At 36.1% G+C, this 21,496-nt stretch overlaps 1 protein-coding gene across 1 annotated transcript in view; it reads left to right on the plus strand.

Annotated features, from left to right (window-relative positions):
* The first annotated feature begins 324 nt into the window (after window positions 1-324).
* The window catches only part of LOC107821392 (uncharacterized), a 68,918-nt gene continuing 47,746 nt past the window's right edge, over window positions 325-21,496 (plus strand). Inside the window, exons 1-3 of the mRNA XM_075229060.1 lie at window positions 325-413; window positions 501-957; window positions 1,053-1,364. Of these exons, the coding sequence (XP_075085161.1) occupies window positions 325-413; window positions 501-957; window positions 1,053-1,364 (858 nt within the window). The remainder of the gene's footprint in view (window positions 414-500; window positions 958-1,052; window positions 1,365-21,496) is intronic.

Consider the following 21,496-nt stretch of genomic DNA (forward strand, 5'->3'; position numbering starts at 1 on the left):
AGATGAGGATCACAGTGGTGGAGAAGTCCATGCCAAGTACATGTGCCTCAACTACTAGATCACCAATTCAGATCCAATTAAATGTGCCATTGATACCTCCACACCCGGTATTACATGACATCATTATACACAAGGATTTCCCTATTGAGATTCAACAAACTCTACTTGATGAAGACAATCATCTGGAACATAAGATCTGTTAATACTCAACATACCTTTCAAAGGGTTATCAACATGCAAAAGCAACACAGATTTTGTATTGTATCACTGTTAGAACCTTTCCAGAAACAATGGTTCATACACAATTACAAGATAAGACTGGGAATGGAAACTGCATTATCAAATATCAATGGGAAGATATGGTTATTCATTGATGATGTTGTGGAGTGGGAACTCCTAATAGACATTGACCAGTAACTAACAATCAAAGTTTTGCATCATGGAATTGGCATGCACATCATCATGACTGTGGTATATGCAAAATACTCCTCACTTGAAAGATTAGAGCTATGGGACAATTTATATTACCTGGCATCTGATATGGAACTCCCCTGGCTAGTTGGAGGGGACTTTCATGTAATTCTTAATGAAGAAGAGAAGATTGGAGGACTCCCAGTGTATCCACCTGAGTATGAAGATTTTGCTTTTTGTGTCAACTCTTGTGAATTATTTGATACTGGACACACAGGCAGTCCCTTCACATGGTGGAATGGTAGAGCTAATGAAGAATGCATTTTCAAGAGATTAGACACAATTTTTGTCAACCAACAATTCAACTTATTATTCCCAAGGATTAATGTTGAACATCTCATAAGGACTGGGTATGACCATGCACCTTTGCTAATGACATGTGGGGAAGATGCTGCTCACTTTATCAAACCTTTCAGGTTTCTCAATTTCTGGACTACACATGAATCCTTCAATGAAGTAGTGAAACAAAACTCAATTGCAGACTTTGTGGGTGACCCTTTCCTTATGTTCAAGCAAAAAATGAAAAGACTAAAAGAAGCACTATCCCATTGGAGTAAGATCACCTTTGGGATATTTTCAAGCAACTGACAATTAGAGAGGATATTGTCAGGATAAAGGAGATGCTTTTTGAGGAAGAACCAACTACCGAGAACAGAATTGTACTACAACAGGCACAAGTTACACTAAAGAGGTACTTGAGCTTTGAAGTGCAATATTGGAAACAAAAGGAAAGCATGAAATGGTTTGCTGAAGGAGATAGAAATACCACTTTCTTCCACAATCATGTTAATGGAAAGAGACAAAAATTGCAACTCAAAAGGATTCAGAATGCCAATGGAGATTGGCATGATGACCAAAAGGGTATTGGTAATGCTGCAACTACATTCTTTCAGGCGCAATTCACAGAGGAAGGACAACTCACCAACATTGAACTCCAAGAACTCATAATGGCCATATCGGGTCCTGAAAGCTGTCTTAAGAATATTTGAATCCCGAATCTTGAGCTGGTGATAATCGGACCTCAAATCAATCTTGGAGAACACCCTCGCTCCCTGAAACTGGTCGAATAAATCATCAATACGAGGCAAATGATACTTGTTCTTGACTGTGACTTTGTTCAACTACCTGTAATCAATACACATTCTCATGGAAACATCCTTCTTTTTCACATATAGAACTAGTGCACCCCAAGGTGACACACTAGGCCGAATAAACCCCTTATCAAGGAGTTCCTGAAGTTGTTCTTTCAATTACTTCAACTCCGCCGGTGCCATATGATACAGTGGAATAGAAATCGGCTGAGTGCCCGGTACCAAATCAATAACAAAGTCAATATCCCTGTCAGGCGGCATGCCCGACAGGTCTGCAGGAAATACATCCGAAAAATCACATACCACCGGAACAGAATCAATGACAGAAGTCTCTACACTAACATCCCTCGCAAAATCCAAATAAGATAGGCAACCCTTCTCAACCATACGCTAAGCCTTCAAATATGAAATCACCCTACTTGCAATAGATGAACAAAATGGTATCAGAGCTATAGATTAAAAAAAATGAACAAAGAAGAATTTGCAATAGATGAAAAAACCTATGAAAACCAAGACGGATTAAAAATAAAAATAATATTTTCAAACTTAGGTAGAAGATATAAAAAAATAGGAGACCAATTATACTTAATGATAGAAAAAGAAACAGCAAGATTAGAAGATAGCTTAACAGCTATGACAAGAATAAGTAGAGAAAATGAGGAAATTGATAAGAAAAAAGAAATTGAAATTATTAAAAAACAAGCAAGCAAAGAAATACAACAATTGGAAGAAACCAAAAATACAAAGATTATAGCATTAGAAAAAGAATTAAATATGTTAAAAGCACTATATGAAAACAAGCAAAGAGAAAAGAATAAAGAAATAGAATTAACAGATGAAATAAATAAATTTAAAAAAATATTACAAACAGAAGAAACTCTCAGAATTGAAGAAATAGATAATAATATAGATGACCAAGAGTCAGAATCAAGCGAAATAAGTGAAACATATACAGAACTTTTAGAAAGTATAGAAAAAACAAAAAATGTAGAAGTAAATACAGGAGATGTAAATATGGATGAAAAACCTAGTACATCAGGTGTAAAAAATCCAAAAGAATTATACCCAGATTATTATACAGCTAATTATGAACAACATGATAGATATAATACACTATGGGATAGTAGATTAAATAAAAAATGGACACCAAAACCAATATCAGAACAATATAACTTTTTAGATTTAGATTGCGTAGCAGATATAAATAAAACAATCCAACTATGGATAGGATATGTATCTAAACAATTGGTAGATAATAAAATAGGAATGACAGAAACACCAGAATATATAGAAAGAAGGAACGGTAAAATTATGGTTACAAAATTTAACTAGAGAAAGTATAGATACCTTAAGAAGCAATAAAAAATTTAATGGTGAAATAGTAACAACAAATATAGAAATATTATACAAATATGAAATAGCCATAAGAAACGAATTTAGTAGCATGACTACAGAAATTGAAGAACAAAATAAGGAAAAACAAATAAATAGAAATCTAATAACAAAATTAGCAATATGTAATATGTGTTATATAGACGAATATACTTGTGCATTTAGAGAATATTATTATAAAGGAACATATAATGCAGAAGAAAGAAAAAAAATAAGAAAATTATATTTCACAAAATTACCAGAACCTTTTAATTCTAAAATAATAAAAGAATGGAATGAAGCAGGATTAGCAGATACTTTAGGAGCTAGAATAAAATTTCTACAATAATGGTTTATACAATTATGTGAAAAATATAAAGAAGAAACAAAAATAGAAAAAATATTAATAAAAAACTTAAGATGTTGTAAAAATAAAACAGCACCACAATTTGGATGTACAGATAAATATAATAATAAAAAATGGAAAACAAAGAGATATAATAAATATAGATCAAAATATAAAAATAAAAAACCAAGAAAAAGATATTATGTAAAAAATTATCAGAATAAAAGATCATTTAGACCAAAAAAGAAACTAACAGAATGTACTTGTTATAACTGTGGAAAATTAGGACATATAGCTAAAGATTGTAAAGCACCTAGAAATCTAAAGAAAAAACAAATAACAGAAATCATGATTGATGATGAAGAATATATGCAAATAGAATATATAGATTATGAACTAGATAGTGAAGATAGTATATATGAAATATCAGATACAGAAGATGAAATAGAAATAGATAATGATATAACCAAAGAAGATAATAATGACTGAAAAAGAAATAGAAGTAATAACACGAGAAGAATATAAAGATGAAGAATCATCAGAACAAAAAATTATATTTGATAATAATATATTTGAACAAATAAAAGGAAAAGAGTTAGACCTCAGTGTCGAAAAAATATTTGAAGTACCCACAATAAAAAATTGGTTTAAAAGACAAAGAGAAGAATACTACGTAGTTAGTCAAAAAGAACATATAATTGACTGTAAATATACAAAAGGAAAAGCTAAAATACCAATAATAAATAAAAGAATAATAAATAAATAAATACAAGATATAAAGGCAAAAAACCCAATTAAATATGTACACCTAGGAGGAACTGAAATACTAATAAAAGCATGTTTTAGAGAAGGAATAGATACCCCTATAGAAATATATTTAGCAGATGATAGAATAATCCAACCTATAGAAAAAAGCATAATAAGTGCAATAAAAGGAAATCTTATATACCAAAAATTTAAATTCATAATAAGTGCCAATTATTCAATAGCAATAAACGATAGAAATATAGATAAATCATTAGTATTATACTGGAAAATGTCAGGAATAGAATTAACACCTGGAAGTAAGATATTTACAGCTAGATGTAAAAACTTATACATCTTAACAACAAAACATAAAATAGCAGCAAAAAATAAAATTAATAAAATAAAAATAGAAAATCCATTTGAAAGAATAGTTACAGTTATTGATAATAATGAATATAGTTATAAAGAAATTGAGATGGAAGAAGACTTAGAAATAGTAAAAGAAAGATTAAGTACATCAAGTATACCAAACCAATTAACTTATGAAACACCAACATCATCAAGGATAAGTACATCAAGAAGAGAATTTATAATTCCAAAAAACTTAATAAAAAATACAAAAGAAAAAATAAATCCATACCACTACTATATAACTGGAATCATGGAACAAAGAAAATATCAAATATTAATAAATACAGGACAAGAAGAAAATTATATCACAAGAGAATTAGTAACAGAAACTGAAATAATAACTACTGAACAATTATGCCCTGAATTACCTAAAGAATTAATAATAAATGAAGAAATCACAGAGAAAGAAATAATTATTGGAGGAATACCTTTGATAATACAATTTAAAATATATCAAGAAAACAAAAACGAAAATATTACATTAGGAATAAAATGGTTAGAAAAAGTAAAACCATACAATCTAGGAGATAAACAATTAACCATAACATACAAAGATAAGAAAATAATAATAAAAAGAACAGAAGAATGAAAATATATATACTCGCAAAAATTATAGTAGAAGGATATTATAATAGATACTATACACCAATGATAGACACAGGAGCAGAAGCTAATATATGTAAATATAATTGTTTACCAACAGATAAATGGGAAAAATTAAAAATACCTATGGTAGTAACAGGATTTAATAATGAAGGCAGTATGATTAACTACAGAGCCAAGAATGTAAAAATACAAATATGGGATAAAATATTAACTATAGAAGAAATATATAACTTTGAATTTACTACAAAAGATATATTACTAGGAATGCCATTTTTAGATAAACTATACCCACATATAATAACAAGGACACACTGGTGGTTTACCACAGCATATAAAAATAAAGTAGGAGCAAAAAGAGTAAATAATAAACAAAGAAAAACTACAGAATGGATACGAGGAAGTGAAAAAGTCACACAAAAATTAGAAAATATAAGTAAAAATACAACTACTCAATTAGAAATTATTATATTTACAATAGACAAAGTAAAAATAATCCAGAATGAATTAGAAAAATTATATAATGATAACCCTCTACAAGGATGGAATAAACATAAGACAAAAATAAAAATAGAACTAATCGAAGAAAATAGTATAATAACACAAAAACCCTTAAAATATAACTTTGATGACTTGGCAGAATTCAAAATACATATAAAAGAATTATTAGATAACAATTACATACAAGAAAGTAATAGTAAACATACAAGTCCAGCATTTATAGTAAATAAACATAGTGAACAAAAAAGAGGAAAAAGTAGAATGGTTATAGATTACCGAAACTTAAATGCAAAAACTAAAACATATAATTACCCAATACCTAATAAGATATTAAAAATAAGACAAATCCAAGGATATAATTACTTCAGTAAATTTGACTGTAAATCAGGATTTTACCATCTAAAACTAGAAGATGAATCTAAAAAACTAACAGCATTTACAGTACCACAAGGATTTTATGAATGGAATGTCTTACCATTTGGATATAAAAATGCACCAGGAAGATACCAACATTTTATGGATAATTATTTTAGCCAACTAGAAAACTGTATAGTATATATAGATGATATATTACTATATTCAAGAACACAAGATGAACATATAAAATTATTTAAAAAATTCATACATATTGTAGAAAACTCTGGTATAAGCTTAAGCAAAACCAAAGCAGAAATTATGAAGAATCAGATAGAATTTTTAGGAATACAAATAGATAAAAATGGAATAAAAATGCAAACACATATAGTACAAAAAATAATTAAACTTGACGAAAACATAGATACAAAAAAGAAATTACAATCATTTTTAGGACTAGTAAACCAAGTAAGAGAATATATACCCAAATTAGCAGAAAACTTAAAACCTTTACAGAAAAAACTAAAAAAGGATGTAGAATATGGGTTTGATGAAAAAGATAAAGAACAAATAAGGAAGATTAAAATATTGTGCAAGAAATTACCAAAATTATACTTCCCAGATGAAAACAAGAAATTTACTTATATTGTAGAAACAGATTCGAGTAATCATAGTTATGGAGGAGTTCTTAAATATAAATATGATAAAGAAAAAATAGAACATCATTGCAGATATTATTCAGGATCTTATACGGAAGCACAAGAAAAATGGGAGATAAATAGAAAAGAATTATTTGCATTATATAAATGTTTATTAGCATTTGAACCATATATAGTTTACAACAGATTTATTGTAAGAACAGATAACACCCAAGTTAAATGGTGGATAACCAGAAAAGTACAAGATTCAGTTACAACAAAAGAAATACGCAGACTGGTATTAAATATATTAAACTTTACATTTACAATTGAAATAATCACTACTAAGAAGAATGTTATTGCAGATTACTTATCAAGACAAAGCTACCCAAACTTAACCAGATGACACAATGAAAAATATACTCTTAGCTATGACTACACTTTGTAAAAAAGTGGAAAGCATAGAAGAAGAGATACAGATAATAAAGAAAACAGCTAGTGGTCAGCAGCATGACTTGAAAAATGCGGAGATAAGACGATCGGAAGTCTCTAAAATTCCAGAGCTAGAAGGTGACGTTGAGAAACACCTAAAAACTCATAACAGTTTGTTAAATGCAGTTGCAGGAAGCAGCACAGCTAGCAGTTTATCTGCAAAGAAAAAGGAAGAAATTAAACCTAGATATACAAATACAAATATGAACAATATATTTTCAAAACCATTAATACAGAAAAATATCCAAAATACCCAGAAAGAAATATTCCTACCACCACAAATAAACACCTACAAAGAAAGCCTGAACCAAGCCAAAAAGACATACAACCATATAACCCGTACATACATAGACAACATATACAAAATACAAAACTTCCTAAACAAAAATCCAAGATCCCAGACTACCCAAAATCCAGATGAAGATTATATTACTCATTATCTAACAGGATATAATAAACTAATAGCACTACCAAATACAAATGCAAAACTAGTAGCCACTTGTTACAATTACGGATTGCTAGATACAGTATATACACAAACAGGACAAGAGATAGCTACCATACCAGAATTATACAGAGCATTTATGCAATACAAAAGGATAACCAAAGGAACATTGTTCTGTATAAGATTTTATTCAGCTACAGCAGAAATACTATATGAAGAGATAAAACCTATCATACAAGTTATCAAGATCGGACTTACAAGAGAGATGCTCGTACCAGAAAAAATAGAAGAACAAGAAGAGATAGAAAAAATAAATATTCCAGACTTTTATGCAAATAAAAGGATTATCGGAATATCCACAATACTAAATGAACTAGCAAACAACTACCTAAACCAGAATGCTATTTGGAGTTATTATTCAAGAGAACAGACAATGATATATTCAAATTGTAGAGAAATACGAGAACCAGATATGGAAGAATTAAGACAATGGGTCTTAAGTCTTTTGAAGCCAGAACAATCTACAAGCACAAGAGCTATAAGGACAAATTTTATTTCTCCAGAATTATTAACAAGATATTGCAAGTTAATCAGTCACAAATATCCAGACCACATATGCTCAAAATGCAAAGGAGAAGATAATATTGTTCCAGACGTACAACTGGAATAAACAAGAAGAAGATTACTGAAGAAGAAGACGACAAGCTAGACGACAAAGAAATATGGCAGACAAAATAATATGAAAGATATATTAGATTCTTTTCTTTTTTTTATGTTATTTTGTTTTTTGTAAAAGTCGTAAAGTAAATAGTAAGAGTCAAGAGTCAGTTTCATGAACAGTAAAGGTCGTTCATGAATAGTAAGAGTTAAGAGTCAGTTTCATGAACAGTAAAGGTCGTTCATGAATAGTAAGAGTCAAGAGTCAGTTTCATGAACAGTAAAGGTCGTTCATGAATAGTAAAAGTCATTTTGTAATCTTTAAATAAGCCTTTCGTTTATGAAATAAAACAGGCTGCACATTAGCATCCAAGGGCTTCTCTCTTCCCTCCCTCTTCTCTCTAAAATACAAAAATACAGAAAATACAGGAAAGCTAAAGGAAAGCTATGGATCAACAAGCTAAAGATCAACAAGAAAATATGAAAACTATAAATCAACAAGAAGACATCAGGAACATACAAAACCAGGTATGTCATATTATAACTATGAGTAGCTAATTCATTATATTCCTGATAATCTCATACATGTAGATTATAATTATCCATCATATAATAGTACTGTTATAAAAATCATCTTGAGTAAGTTTGCCATGAAAATATGCTAAGAGTAGGTAAGCCCAGACTATGCATCCTAAAGTTGAAACCGGTAGGCAGAAGGCCGTTTAGGGGAGTAAACATGAGTTGAAGCGCTGTTAGGGTAACTGATTGAAGCAGAAAATCATGGTAGTGACCAGAAAAGGTGATTAAAATAACTTATTATAATATGATGAATAAGGATAATAAACATAGAGATTAAAAGGAATATGTTTAGCAAATCATATGATAAGATGAACACTTACTTAATAGATGACGATATTAGCTATAAAACACTTATACTATATATACTAAAAAACATTAATAATGATGTAAGAAGAATAATCTATGAAAAATTAATTAGTTTTGAAATAACAGAAATAATGAATCAAAACTGGACAGAACTAATTATACCAGAAACAGACTTATATGAACTAGATCTATATTTTGATAACATATAATGAATCATACATATCTACAATACTGGCAACAAACTACAGATAATATAAATTTACTAAAAAACCTAGTAAAAGATAATATAGAACAATATCAAAGAACCCAAGATATAGAATACATAGAATATGTATTAGAATGTATATCAGAAATAATTAGAATAATTCCACTACAAAGAGAATTTTATGAGAAAGCTTTCTCATCTGATTAAATTATAAATGAAAACAATAAGGACCTTCAAAATGGTTATCATATCAAAGTCGACCATACTGAGCAGCAAAAGGTCCACTTGGGTCTCTAGACCCCCAATAGTCACCACACATGACCGATATACGCAGTCCACAATAATAGTATCGCCCATAGGAGTAGATACATGTACAGATGAAACTAAAGACTCACAGGGCATATCCAGAAAATGGGCGAAATACGAGAAAACATATAAATACGTGGAACCAGGGTCAAATAATACTGAGGAATCTCGGTGACAAACTGAGACAATATCTGTAATCACAAAATCTGAAGCAATAGCGTCTTGTCTGACAAAGAGGGCATAGAAACGGGCCTGGCCACACCCTGATCTGCCTCCCCCTCTAGGGCGACCCCTAGCTGACTGACCCCCACCCCGAGCTAACTGGGCGGGTGGTGAGGTAACTGGTGCTGAAGACGGAGGCTGACTTCTCTGCTGAGATAGACCTCCATGATGATGAGGACAATGCCGCCACATATGCCCAAGCTCCCCACACTCAAAACAACTCCCTAGTGGTGGTGGCGGAAACTAAAGGGAACCCCCAGCACCAGGATTACTGGTAGAAGAACCTGGCATGGAAGACCCCTGAACAGATGGAGCATGGGACGAACTCTGAGCTAGAAGGGCACTAAGTGATGAGTGGCCCTGGTGAGAACTGTGAGAACCATGGCCAGATGATGCACCCCGATGAAATGGCAGAGCTGACTGAGCCTGTCTGAAATGACGACCTTTACCGTGCTGGAACTGACCCCCAAAAGGAGCACTGTTGAATCCACCCTGACCACGAGGCCTTTTGTCCTCCCTCTCAACCCTCTCCTGACTGCAAACCATCTCAATCTGTCGAGCAATGTCGACAACCTCATAAAAAGTAGCACCCGAAACCCTCTCTCCAGTCATGAGAAACTGTAGATAATAAGTAAGACCATCAATAAACCTCATGATCCTCTCTCTGTCCGTGGGAACCAACCAGATCGCATGACAGGCCAACTCGGAGAACCGAATATCATACTGTGTCACAAACATATCACCTTGCCGGAGGATCGAGGAACGAACTTCTCCAAAATGACCATGGAGAACTACTGCCAAGTAAGGGGTGCTGCGCCAATAAGCCTACGCCTCTCGTAAGTCTCCCACCATCTGAGTGCAGCCCCATAGAACTGAACGGTAGTGATTGAGACCCCACAAGTCTCCAGAATACCAGTAGTACGGAGTATCCTCTGACACCTGTCCAAAAGGTCCTGAGCATGCTCTCTCTCTGTGCCACTGAAAGGTGGTGGCTGGAGTCTCCCAAACCTCTCCAACCTACGTTGATCATCCTCATGCATAGCAGGAACCACATAATCTTGAGCAACTGCAACCGGCTGGGTTAGTGGTGCCTCCGGTGTCTGAAGTCCCTGAATAACCTTCTCGGGGACGGGAGTCTGAGTGCCTCCCCTAGCCAGAGAAGTGGCTACAGCCGTCGAAATAGAGACCGCCTGAGCAAGGCTGGTACACGCTGTCAGAATCTGAGATAGGGCCTCATGAAGTCTTGGAATCACAATAGGCATAGGTGGTGCCTGAGCTGGTGCATCAACAACTGGATCCTAGTCCTGATCTGGGACAATCGGTGGATCTGCAGGTACTGCCCCAACTGTTGTATGGGCTGCACCTCTGCCCCTACCACGACCTCTACCTCGGCCTCTCGCGGCCCTGGCTGGTGGTACTGGTGGCTGGCCGACATGACCGGTAGCACTAGTCCTGAAACATAAGGAACCCTGATCGCCTTAAATTTGCTGTGGAGACTCAAGGTAAATTTGTTGCTACATTCGCAAGCTTCGGAGTCACCTTCCAGTTTTCGTTTTGCACTGTTTATCCTTATTTCTAGACAGTTATATTTAGAAGTTTTCTAGCAAACACTCTATAGAGCTTATGACTTGTACCACCGGTTTTGGAAATTTTAAGAGATTCTATTTAAATAATGTTGTTATTTTAATTATTGTTAGGCTTACCTAGTCCCTAAGACTAGGATGTCATCATGATACCCAACGGAGGAAAAATTAGGTCATGACAAGTAGGTTTACCTTGAGTCTCCACAGCAATGACCCGCACATTTACTAACGAAATATACCTGGATCTGCACAAAACAAAATGTGTAGAAGTGTAGAATGAGCACACCACAGCGGTGCCTAGTAAGTATCAAGATTAACCTCAGTGGAGTAGTGACGAGGTACAGTCAAGACACTCACTAGTCAAATAACCTGTATCCTACTAAAATAATCGAGAACAAATAGCAGTGATATAAACAGTAAGGCAGCAAGAACACCATAATTATTGCTCCGACAAATAAGAAAGAACACAAGTACAACCAATTAAACAAGTCTTTCACATAAAAACCCTTCAAATAAAATACCTTCCAAATATATATTTCCTTCAAATATGTATCCATCGAATATAAAATTATTTCAAATAAATATCTTTAAAATAAAATTCTTCAATTTAAAATTTACCATGTGACACCTCATTTCATAATCATCAAATACGGGTCTCAACCCACCTTTATATTTCCACGGCACCTTTTGCCCATGTTTCTATCACAACTGCACGGACTACTCGTGTGCCAATAATATCAATATATATTCCCAATAAGGTAAGTTTAAAATATTTAAATCAAGTAGGAAATCAACAAAAGAATGAGTTTATTTTAAAAATTATTTGGGTGGAGAAAATAACATTTCAATAAAAATGAAACACCTGATAGTTGCTGATTTGAATGTGAAACTTATAAGAATTAAAGCATCTAACAATTTCTTTTATTCAAAACAACTTAACCTTAAAAATTAGTAAAAGCTGGAAACACAAATCCTCAGAGTCTCGTACAAGGGTCAAAGCCAACACATTACAGCAAGGAATAAAAACACACAATAAAATCAAATAATACATCGCGAAAGAACACAAGGATTTACATATCACGGAAAAACAAAATAACAAAATGCAAGTGCAACCATAGAAAATATCAACAAAAAGAGTACTCTCGAGGTACCGCCTCGTAGTCTCAAAAGTAAATATGCAACATCAACAATGCCCCCAGGCCATCACAAATCAATCCCCGACAAAATCCACCTTGTCTCGCCACGTGTGTAATAGTAAAGTGAATGCCTACCTTGTCTCGCCACACGTGCACAATAATGTTTCTACCTTGTCTCGCCACATGCGCAACCCCCCTTCCCCCCCTTCCCCCCCCCCCACACATATATATACATATATATATATCCCACCTTATCACGCCGCATGTGCAAATATCAATAGTAATAATAGCACGACAGAAACCTCGTGCAAACACACGAACATAACTCCCACAATATAATGTGCCAATATCACATCTTATAAAATGCACCTCAAGTGCTCAAATGTTACAACATAGCATAGACTGCACATCAAATGCTCAAATATTACAATTATCATAGATTGCACATCAAGTGCTCAAATATCACAACTTGCCACAAAAATCAACCATACCTTATTTTCCACAATAAGGAGCCCATGGCTCGATCATAATGTGCACAAAAATCTTAACAAAATATTCGAAAATTAACAACTCAACAAAATAATATTTCACATAAAAATCAAGGTGGCAATTACACCAAATCATCATGTAAAAATAATTTCAACAAACAAGGATCTAGGCATGACAAATAGAGAATTTAATAGGTGCAAATAATTTTTCATTTAATACATAAGGGCGTCTAAAGATTTTTAACCAATGTAATTTGCACATATAACCCAAGTACGTACTCGTCACCTCGCGTACATAGTTTTCAATTATACAAATTGCACATAAGACTCAATGCCTAAGGGGTAATTCCCCCACTCGAGGTTAGGCAAAATACTTACCTTTTGAAGTTAGGCCGATATTCTAAAATAGCCTTCTTGCTTGAAATGACCTCCGGACGGCTCAAATCTATCCAAATTAATTGTATAACTTCATTAAAATTCATCGGAAATAATTCCGGATAATAATACATTGACTAAAAATATTATTCCAAAAAGTCAACAAAAGTCAACGCGGGACTCGCCTCTCGGAACCCGACATAATTTTCATGAAATCCGAACACCTTTTCCGATACGAGTTCAACCATACCAATTTTATCGAATTCCAATAATAACTCGACTTCCAAATCTTAAATTTTCGTTTTTGGAAGATTTTACAAAATTCTTGATTTTCTTCCATTAAATCCGAATTAAACGATAAATATAATCATATATTCATGAAATATAATCACTTTAGGATATAGAACACTTACGCAAGTCAAAGTCGTGAAGAACTCCTCCAAAATCGCCCAGAAACCGAGCTCCAAAATCTCAAATCGAAAATGGCGAAATGACCATTTTTGGTCCTAAATGTTCTGCCCAGATTCCGCTTATGCGGACTAATTTCACGCACCTGCGAGCTCGCTTTTGCTAGAAATTTCTCGCTTCTGTGATGCCCACTGACCTCTCGCACCTGCGGAGAAGTTCCGCTTCTGCGGTCTCGCAGGTGCGGGATAATTTTCGCACCTGCGACCACCGCCCATGCCTGCTCCTTTCGCATCTGCGCTCCATTTCATCGTAGATGCGATGACACCAGTGGCAGATTTCCAGCAGTTCCTTCAAGTCCAAATTTTGGTCCGTTTAACCATCTGAAACTCGCCCGAGGCCCTCGGTACCTCAACCAATTATACCAACATGTCCCAAAATACAATACGAACTTAGTCGAGGCTTCAAACCACATCAAATAACGACGAAATTACGAATCGCGCATCGAATCAAATTTTGAGTTCTCAAATCTTCCAACTTCTATATTTTGTGCCGAAACGTATCAAATCAATCCGGAATGTCTTCAAATTTTATACACAGGTCATAAATAACGTAATGGAGCTATTCCCATCTCCGGAATCAAAATCTGACCCTGTTATCCAAAAATTCACCCTTCGGTAGGTTTTTTCCAAAAATCTTCTATTTTTCAACTTTTGCCAAAATGCATCAAATTGTCCTACGGACTTCCAAATCCGAATCCGGTCATACGCCAAAGTCCGAAATCGCCATATGAAGCTATTGACATCATCAAAATTCTATTCCGAGGTCGTTTGCTCAAAAGTTAACTTCTGGTCAATTCTTTCCTTTTAAGCTTCAAAATGAGAATTTTTTTTCTTTAAATTAAATTCCGAATCTTCCGAAAACCAAACTCGACCACACATGCGGGTCACAATACATATTGCGAAGTTTCTCGAGACTTTAAGTCACTGAACAGGGCTTAATTTCTCAAAACGACAAGTCGGGTCGTTACACTAATATCCATATATAGCATGATTATGTAAGAATTGTTTCAGCAGTATTTGAGTTAATATTTCCATAAATTTCGATTCTACAAATGACATTTGATGTAAATATAAGTTTAGCATACTCGATTATCACTTTACTATTTCTCACCACAAACCTCACCTCTTTCGTATGAAATTAGAGTTGAATTTAAAGGCTCACATGAAAATTAAGCATTTGTCTCACTCGAATGGGGAAGGAGGTTAGACATGACAAATTACCAGTGCTTGTTGTAATAGCATAAGGGTGTGAACAAAATTTACATTTCCGAATTTTAGCAACTTTATTTGCCTCAAAATACTTGAGACACACTGATGTTGTGGACTTATGCATTGGTTTTGCTCTACGAGCAGCATTCCCTTTCTCTTTCTCTGAAGCTCCCAAACCGAGCTCGATGTCTACAGGTTCCATTTCTGCTCCCATGAAATAGAGAAAGAGAAAGAGATGAGATCATAAATGCATAGCAAATGCAGTAAGACCAACAAAGGTCAAACAGCTTTGTGAAAAGAATTGTATACAAATCTTTTTAATGAATCAATCAATTTAACTACACCTCAATCCCAAATTCAATTAGGGTCATCTAAGTGAATCTTCTACATCTATTCTGCTTTATTCAGTACTATATACAAACCTGATAAATAGGAGGGGGAAAAAAGCAAGTTCCTTTTTTCTTTTGTTTAAATAGATGCAAGGTCTTAAGTAGAAGAGTACCTCTTAAGGTCTTACAAGCACAATAAGAAGTGGAGTAAAAGGCTTATGTAAAGACTCGATTAGATAACCATGAATCAGAGAATACATATTGAAAAACATATAGAAGTAACCATTTAAATCCTACTAGTCTTGTACGTCACAATACAATGAACTTATTTAGGAATAGTATTCTCGTAAATGTTACTCCATCCATCCCAAATGAATGGTGTGATCCGAAGTATGAGAATTCTAAACGTAACTAATCAAATACTCCTTTCGTTCCATTTTATGTGAACCTATTTCCTTTTTGGTCCTTTCCGAAAAGAAAAAAGACCTATCACTTTAGTCCATTATCTTTTATTTATAGTTTCCTTTATTTACACATTGCACCCTTAATTTCCTTTTGTCTGTTATGTGAGAAGTCCAGACCAGTTAGTAAAGACTCGGTATGATATTTAACCATGAACCATAGAATACATAATGAAAAACATACAGAAGTAACCGAGATAATCCAACTTGTCTTGCACGTCACATTTAAATGAGCTTATTTAGGAATAGAAATATAGTAAATGATATTCCTTCCATCCCATAATGAACGGTGTGGTCCGCAGTACGATAATTCTAAAAGGATCTAATAATCAAATATACAAGTAACTTCCAGACATTGATTCATTCTTATAATCAAATATATACAAGTAACTTTCAGACATTGATTCATTCTTTCTCGGAAAATGGAGGTTCAATTTTAGAACTAAATAGATAATATCTTATACCATTTTTTTGATAAAGTAAGATTTTATTGATATTTGAAAAATACTTGATACCATGCTTTTAAATAATTGAAAATACTAAGAATGAGTTTGATCAAGTCTTGGTCAAACCAAGAATCGTTTGCTTCTTTAAAACAATACTCAAAATGGGATAGAGGGAAGTAAGAAGATAGACTTGTCAAAGCAAACATCAACTGTAAAGCAATATATATGGAAAGAAATGACAAAAAGACATAAAAGCCATCAATTTGGAAGAAAAAAAACCATGACATAAAAGTAAAATATATATGGGTCCGGGCCGCCGACCCAGATCGTCTAAAATTTTGTCGGACCATCAAATACTACCTAAGGAACAATAGTCACCGCCTCGCCATGATCGTTCCTCATTTTTTGGCTTTTTAGGGCCATAAAACTGGAATTTCGCCCGATTCCCAGATTTTTGTGTGCTACTATAGTCAACACCTTCTACATGGGCCAAGACGCCGGACCCTAATCGCCTAAAATTTTGCTGGACCATGAAAAATGACATAAGGAACCGCCTCACCATGATTGTTCCTCGTTTTTTGGCGTTCTCGGGCCATTAAACTAGAATTCCGCCTCATTCCCAGATATTTATGTGTTATAGCCCACCCTCCTGCATGGGCCCAGGCCGTCGGACCCGGATCGCCTAAAATCTTGTCGGACCATCAAAATCGACCTAAGGAAATATAGGCGCCGCCTCGCCATGACAGTTCCCCATTTTTTGGTGTTCTAGGGCCAAAAAACTAGAATTCCATGCGATTCCCAGATTTTTATGTGCTATAGCCCACATCTTCTGTATGGGCTCTGGCCGCCGGACCCGGATCTCCTAAAATTTTGTCGGACCATCAAAAATCACCTAAGGAACAATACACGTCCTCGCCATGACTGTTCCCCGTTGTTTGGTATTTTAGGGTATAATACTAGAATTCTGCCCGATTTCAAGATTTTTCCATGCGATAGACCACACCTTCTGCATGGGCCCAGGCCGTCGAACACGGATCAGCTAAACTTTTGCGGGACCATAAAAAATGACCTATGAAGCAATAGTCATCGCCTCGACTTGACCGTTCCTCATTTTTTGGCGTTTTAGGGCCATAAAACTAGAATTCCCCCCGATTCCCAGATATTTGTATGCTATAGCCCAAGCCTTTTGCATGGGCCCCAACCGCTAGACTCGTATCGCCTAAAATTTTGCCAAACCATCAAAAATCACCTAAGGAACAATAGTCACCACCTCGTCATGACCATTCCCCATTTTTGGCATTTTAGGGCCATAAAATAGGAATTCTGCTCGATTCCCAGATATTAGTGTGCGATAGCCCATGCCTTCTGCATAGACACAGGCTGCCGGACCAGGATCACATAAACTTTTGTCGGACCATCCAAAATTACCTAAGGAACTATAGTCACCGCCTCTCCATGATCATTCCTCATTTTTGGCGTTTACGGTCATAAAACTAGAATTCCACATGATTCTTTGATTTTCATGTGCACCCATGCCTTCTGCAAGGGCCTGAGCCGACAGACCTGGATCGCCTAAAATTTTGGCTGAATATAAAATACGACCTAAGTAACAATTTTCACTGCCTCGCGATGACCGTTCCTCTTTTTTGGCGTTTTAGGGCCATAAAAATAAAATTCTACCTTATTCCGAGATGTTCGTGTGCTAAAACCCACGCCTTCTGCATGAGGTCGGGCCACCGGACCCGGATAGCCTAAAATTTAGCTGAACCATCAAAAACGTCCTAAGGAACAATAGTCATTGAATCGCCAGGACCGTTCCTCGTTTATGGCATTTTAGGGCCATCAAGCTTGAAATTCTCCCCTAATTCCCAGTTTTTTGTGTGCTATAGCCCACGCCTTCTGCATGCATCGGGGTGTTTGATCATCATAAATGACCTAAGGAACTATAGTCACCACCTCGCCATGACCCTTCCTCATTTTTTGGCGTTTTAGGTCCATAAAACTGGAATTCCGACCGATTTCTAAATTTTTGTGTGTTAGCCTACGCCTTTTGCATGGGCCCTAGCCGCCGGACATGGATTGCCTAAAAGTTTTTCTGACCATCATAAACGTACTAAGGAAAAATAGTCACCACCTCGCCATGACCGTTCCCCGTTTTTTTGGCATTTATGGCCATAAAACTGTAATTCTGCCTGATTCCCATATTTTCGTGTACTACAACTCACGCCTTCTGCATGGGCCAGGGCCGCCAGACATGGATTGCCTAACAGTTTGCCGGACAATAATAAATAACCTAAGGAACAATAGTCACCGCCTCGCCATGACCGTTCCTCATTTTGTTGGTGTTTTAGGGCCATAAAACTGAAATTCTGCCCAATTTTAAAATTTAGTGGGCTAAATCCCACGCCTTCTGCATGGCCCGAGTAGACGGTCCCGGATCACCTATATTTTTGTCGTACCATCAGAAATGACATAAGGAACAATAGTCACCGCATCGCCATGACCATTACTCGTTTTTTGGCGTTTTAGGGCCATAAAACTGGAATTTCGATCTATTCCTAGATTTTCGTGTACTACAGCTCACGCCTTTTGCATGGGCCTGGGCCGCCGGATATGGATCACCTAAAATTTTGCCGGACCATAAAAAATGACCTAAGGAACAATAGTCACCTACTCGCTATGACCGTTACTCGTGTTTTGGTGATTTACGATCATAAAACTAAAATTCTGCCAGATTCCCTAATTTTTGTTTGCTATAGCCCACGCCTCTACATAGGGCCGGGCCGCAGAACATGGATTTCCTAAAAAATTTCTGGACCATAATAAACGACCTAAGGAATAATAGTTACTGACTCGCCATGACCGTTACTCGTTTTTTGGCGTTTTAGAGACATAAAACTGGAATTGCGCTCGATTCCCAAAATTGCTTATGCTATCGCTCATGCCTTCTGCATGGGCCAGGGACACCAGACCTGTACCGCCTAAAATTTTTTCGGACCATCAAAAGAAACCTAAGGAACAACAGTCACCGCATCGACATGACTGTTCCTTATGTTTTGGCATTTTAGGGCCATAAAACTGAAATTTTGCCCGATTCCTAGATTTTCAAGTGCTATAGCTCATGTTCTGCATAGGCCTGGGCCGTCGGACATAGATCGCTTAAAATTTTGCTTGAATATAAAAAAAAACAACCTAAGTAACAACTGTCACTACCTCGCGATGACTGTTCATCATTTTTTGGCATTTTAGGGCCATAAAATTGGAATTCATTCTGATTCCCAGATTTTTCTATGCTAAAGCCCACTCCTACTGCATGGACTCGGGCCGCTGGACCCGGATCGTCTAAATTTTGCTAGACTATCAAAAATGGCCCAAGGAACAATAGTCACCGCCACTCCATGATCGTTCCTCGTTTTTGGCATTTTAGGGCTATAAAACTGGAACCCCCCCCCCCTGATTCCTAGATTTTTGTGTGCTATCACCCACGCCTTCTGCATGGGCCTGGATCGCCTAAAATTTTGCTTGATAATCAAAAATGTCCTAAGGAACTATAGTCACCATCTTGCCAAGACCGTTCCTCATTTTTGGCGTTTTAGGGCCATAAAACTGGAAGTCCACCTGATTCCCAAATTTTCATATGCTATGGCCCATGCCAATGCATTGGCCCGGGCTGCCAGACATGAATCGCCTAAAAGTTTTCTTTACCATCATAAATGACCTAAGAAAAATTAGTCACCGCCTGGCCATGACCGTTCCTCATTTTTGATATTTTAGGGCCATAAAACTGAAATTTCGCCTCAATCCCATATTTTCGTTTGCTACTACTTACACCTTCTACATGGCCCCAGGCCGCCGGACATGGATTGCCTAAAATTTTGCCGGACCATCATAAACGACCTAAGGAACTATAGTCACTGCCTCGCCACCACTGTTCCTCATTGTTTTAGCGTTTTAGGGCTATAAACTGGAATTCCACCCAATTTAAAGATTTTTATGTGCTTTAGCCCACGCCTTCTGCATAGGCCTGGGCCGCCAGACCATCAAAAATGACCTAAGAATTATAGTTACCGCCTCTCCATGACCATTACTCATTTTTTGGCATTTTAGGGCTATAAAACTAGAATTTCGCCCGATTCTCAGATTTTCGTATGATGTTGCCCACGCCTTCTGTATGCGCCTGGGTCACAGTAAATTTTGCCAGACTATAAAAACAACCTACGGAACTATAGTCATCATCTCGTCATGACTGTTTCTCATTTTTTGGCATTTTAGTGCCATAAAACTAGAATTTTGACCGATTCCTAGATCTTCATTTGCTATAGCCTATACCACCTGCATGGGCCCAGGCCGCCGGAACCGGTTTACCTAACATTTTGCCGTTCCATAAAAAATGACCTAAGGAACAGTAGTCACCGCCTCTCCATAATTGCTACTTAGTTTTTAGCATTTTAGGGCCATACTATTAGACTTCTGCCCGGTTCCCAGATTTCCGTGTGTTATAGAGCATGCCTCTGCGTGGGGCCGAGACGCCAGATACGGATCGCCTAAAATTTTTCTGGACTATAAAATATGGCCTAAGGAACAATAGTCACCGCCTCGCCATGACCGTTCGTTTTTTGGCATTTTATGGCCATAATACTGGAATTCCGCCCGATTCTCATATTTTCGTGTGCTATAACCCACGCCTTCTGCATGGGCCCAGGCCGCCGGACCTTGATTGCCTAAAATTTTGCTGGACCATAACAAATGACGTAAGGAACAATCGTCACTGCATTGCCAAGACCGCTCCTCATATTTTGGCATTTTAGGGCTATAAAACTAAAATTCCGCCTGATGCCCAGGTTTTTGTGTACTACACCTCACGCCTTTCGCATGGGCCCGGGCCACAGGACATAGATTGCCTAAAATTTTACTAGACCATCAAAACGACTTAGGAAATAATAGTCATCGCCTCGCCATGACCGTTCCTCATAATTTGGCATTTTAGGGCCATACAACTGGATTTTCGCCCGATTTCCAGATTTTTGTATGCTATATAGCCCACGCCTTCTGCATGGGCCCGGACTGCTGGATCCAGATAGCCTAAATTTTGTCGGACCATCAAATACAACCTAAGGAATAATAGTCAACACCTCCCCATGATTGTTACTCATTTTCTGGCATTTTAGGGCCATAACACCGGAATTCTATCTGATTTTCACATTTTCCTGTGCTATAGCCTACGCCTTCAGCGTGGGCCCGGACCACCGAAAGCAGA

The sequence above is a fragment of the Nicotiana tabacum genome, chromosome 13 (genome assembly GCF_000715075.1).
Source record: "Nicotiana tabacum cultivar K326 chromosome 13, ASM71507v2, whole genome shotgun sequence".
Lineage (NCBI taxonomy): Eukaryota > Viridiplantae > Streptophyta > Magnoliopsida > Solanales > Solanaceae > Nicotiana > Nicotiana tabacum.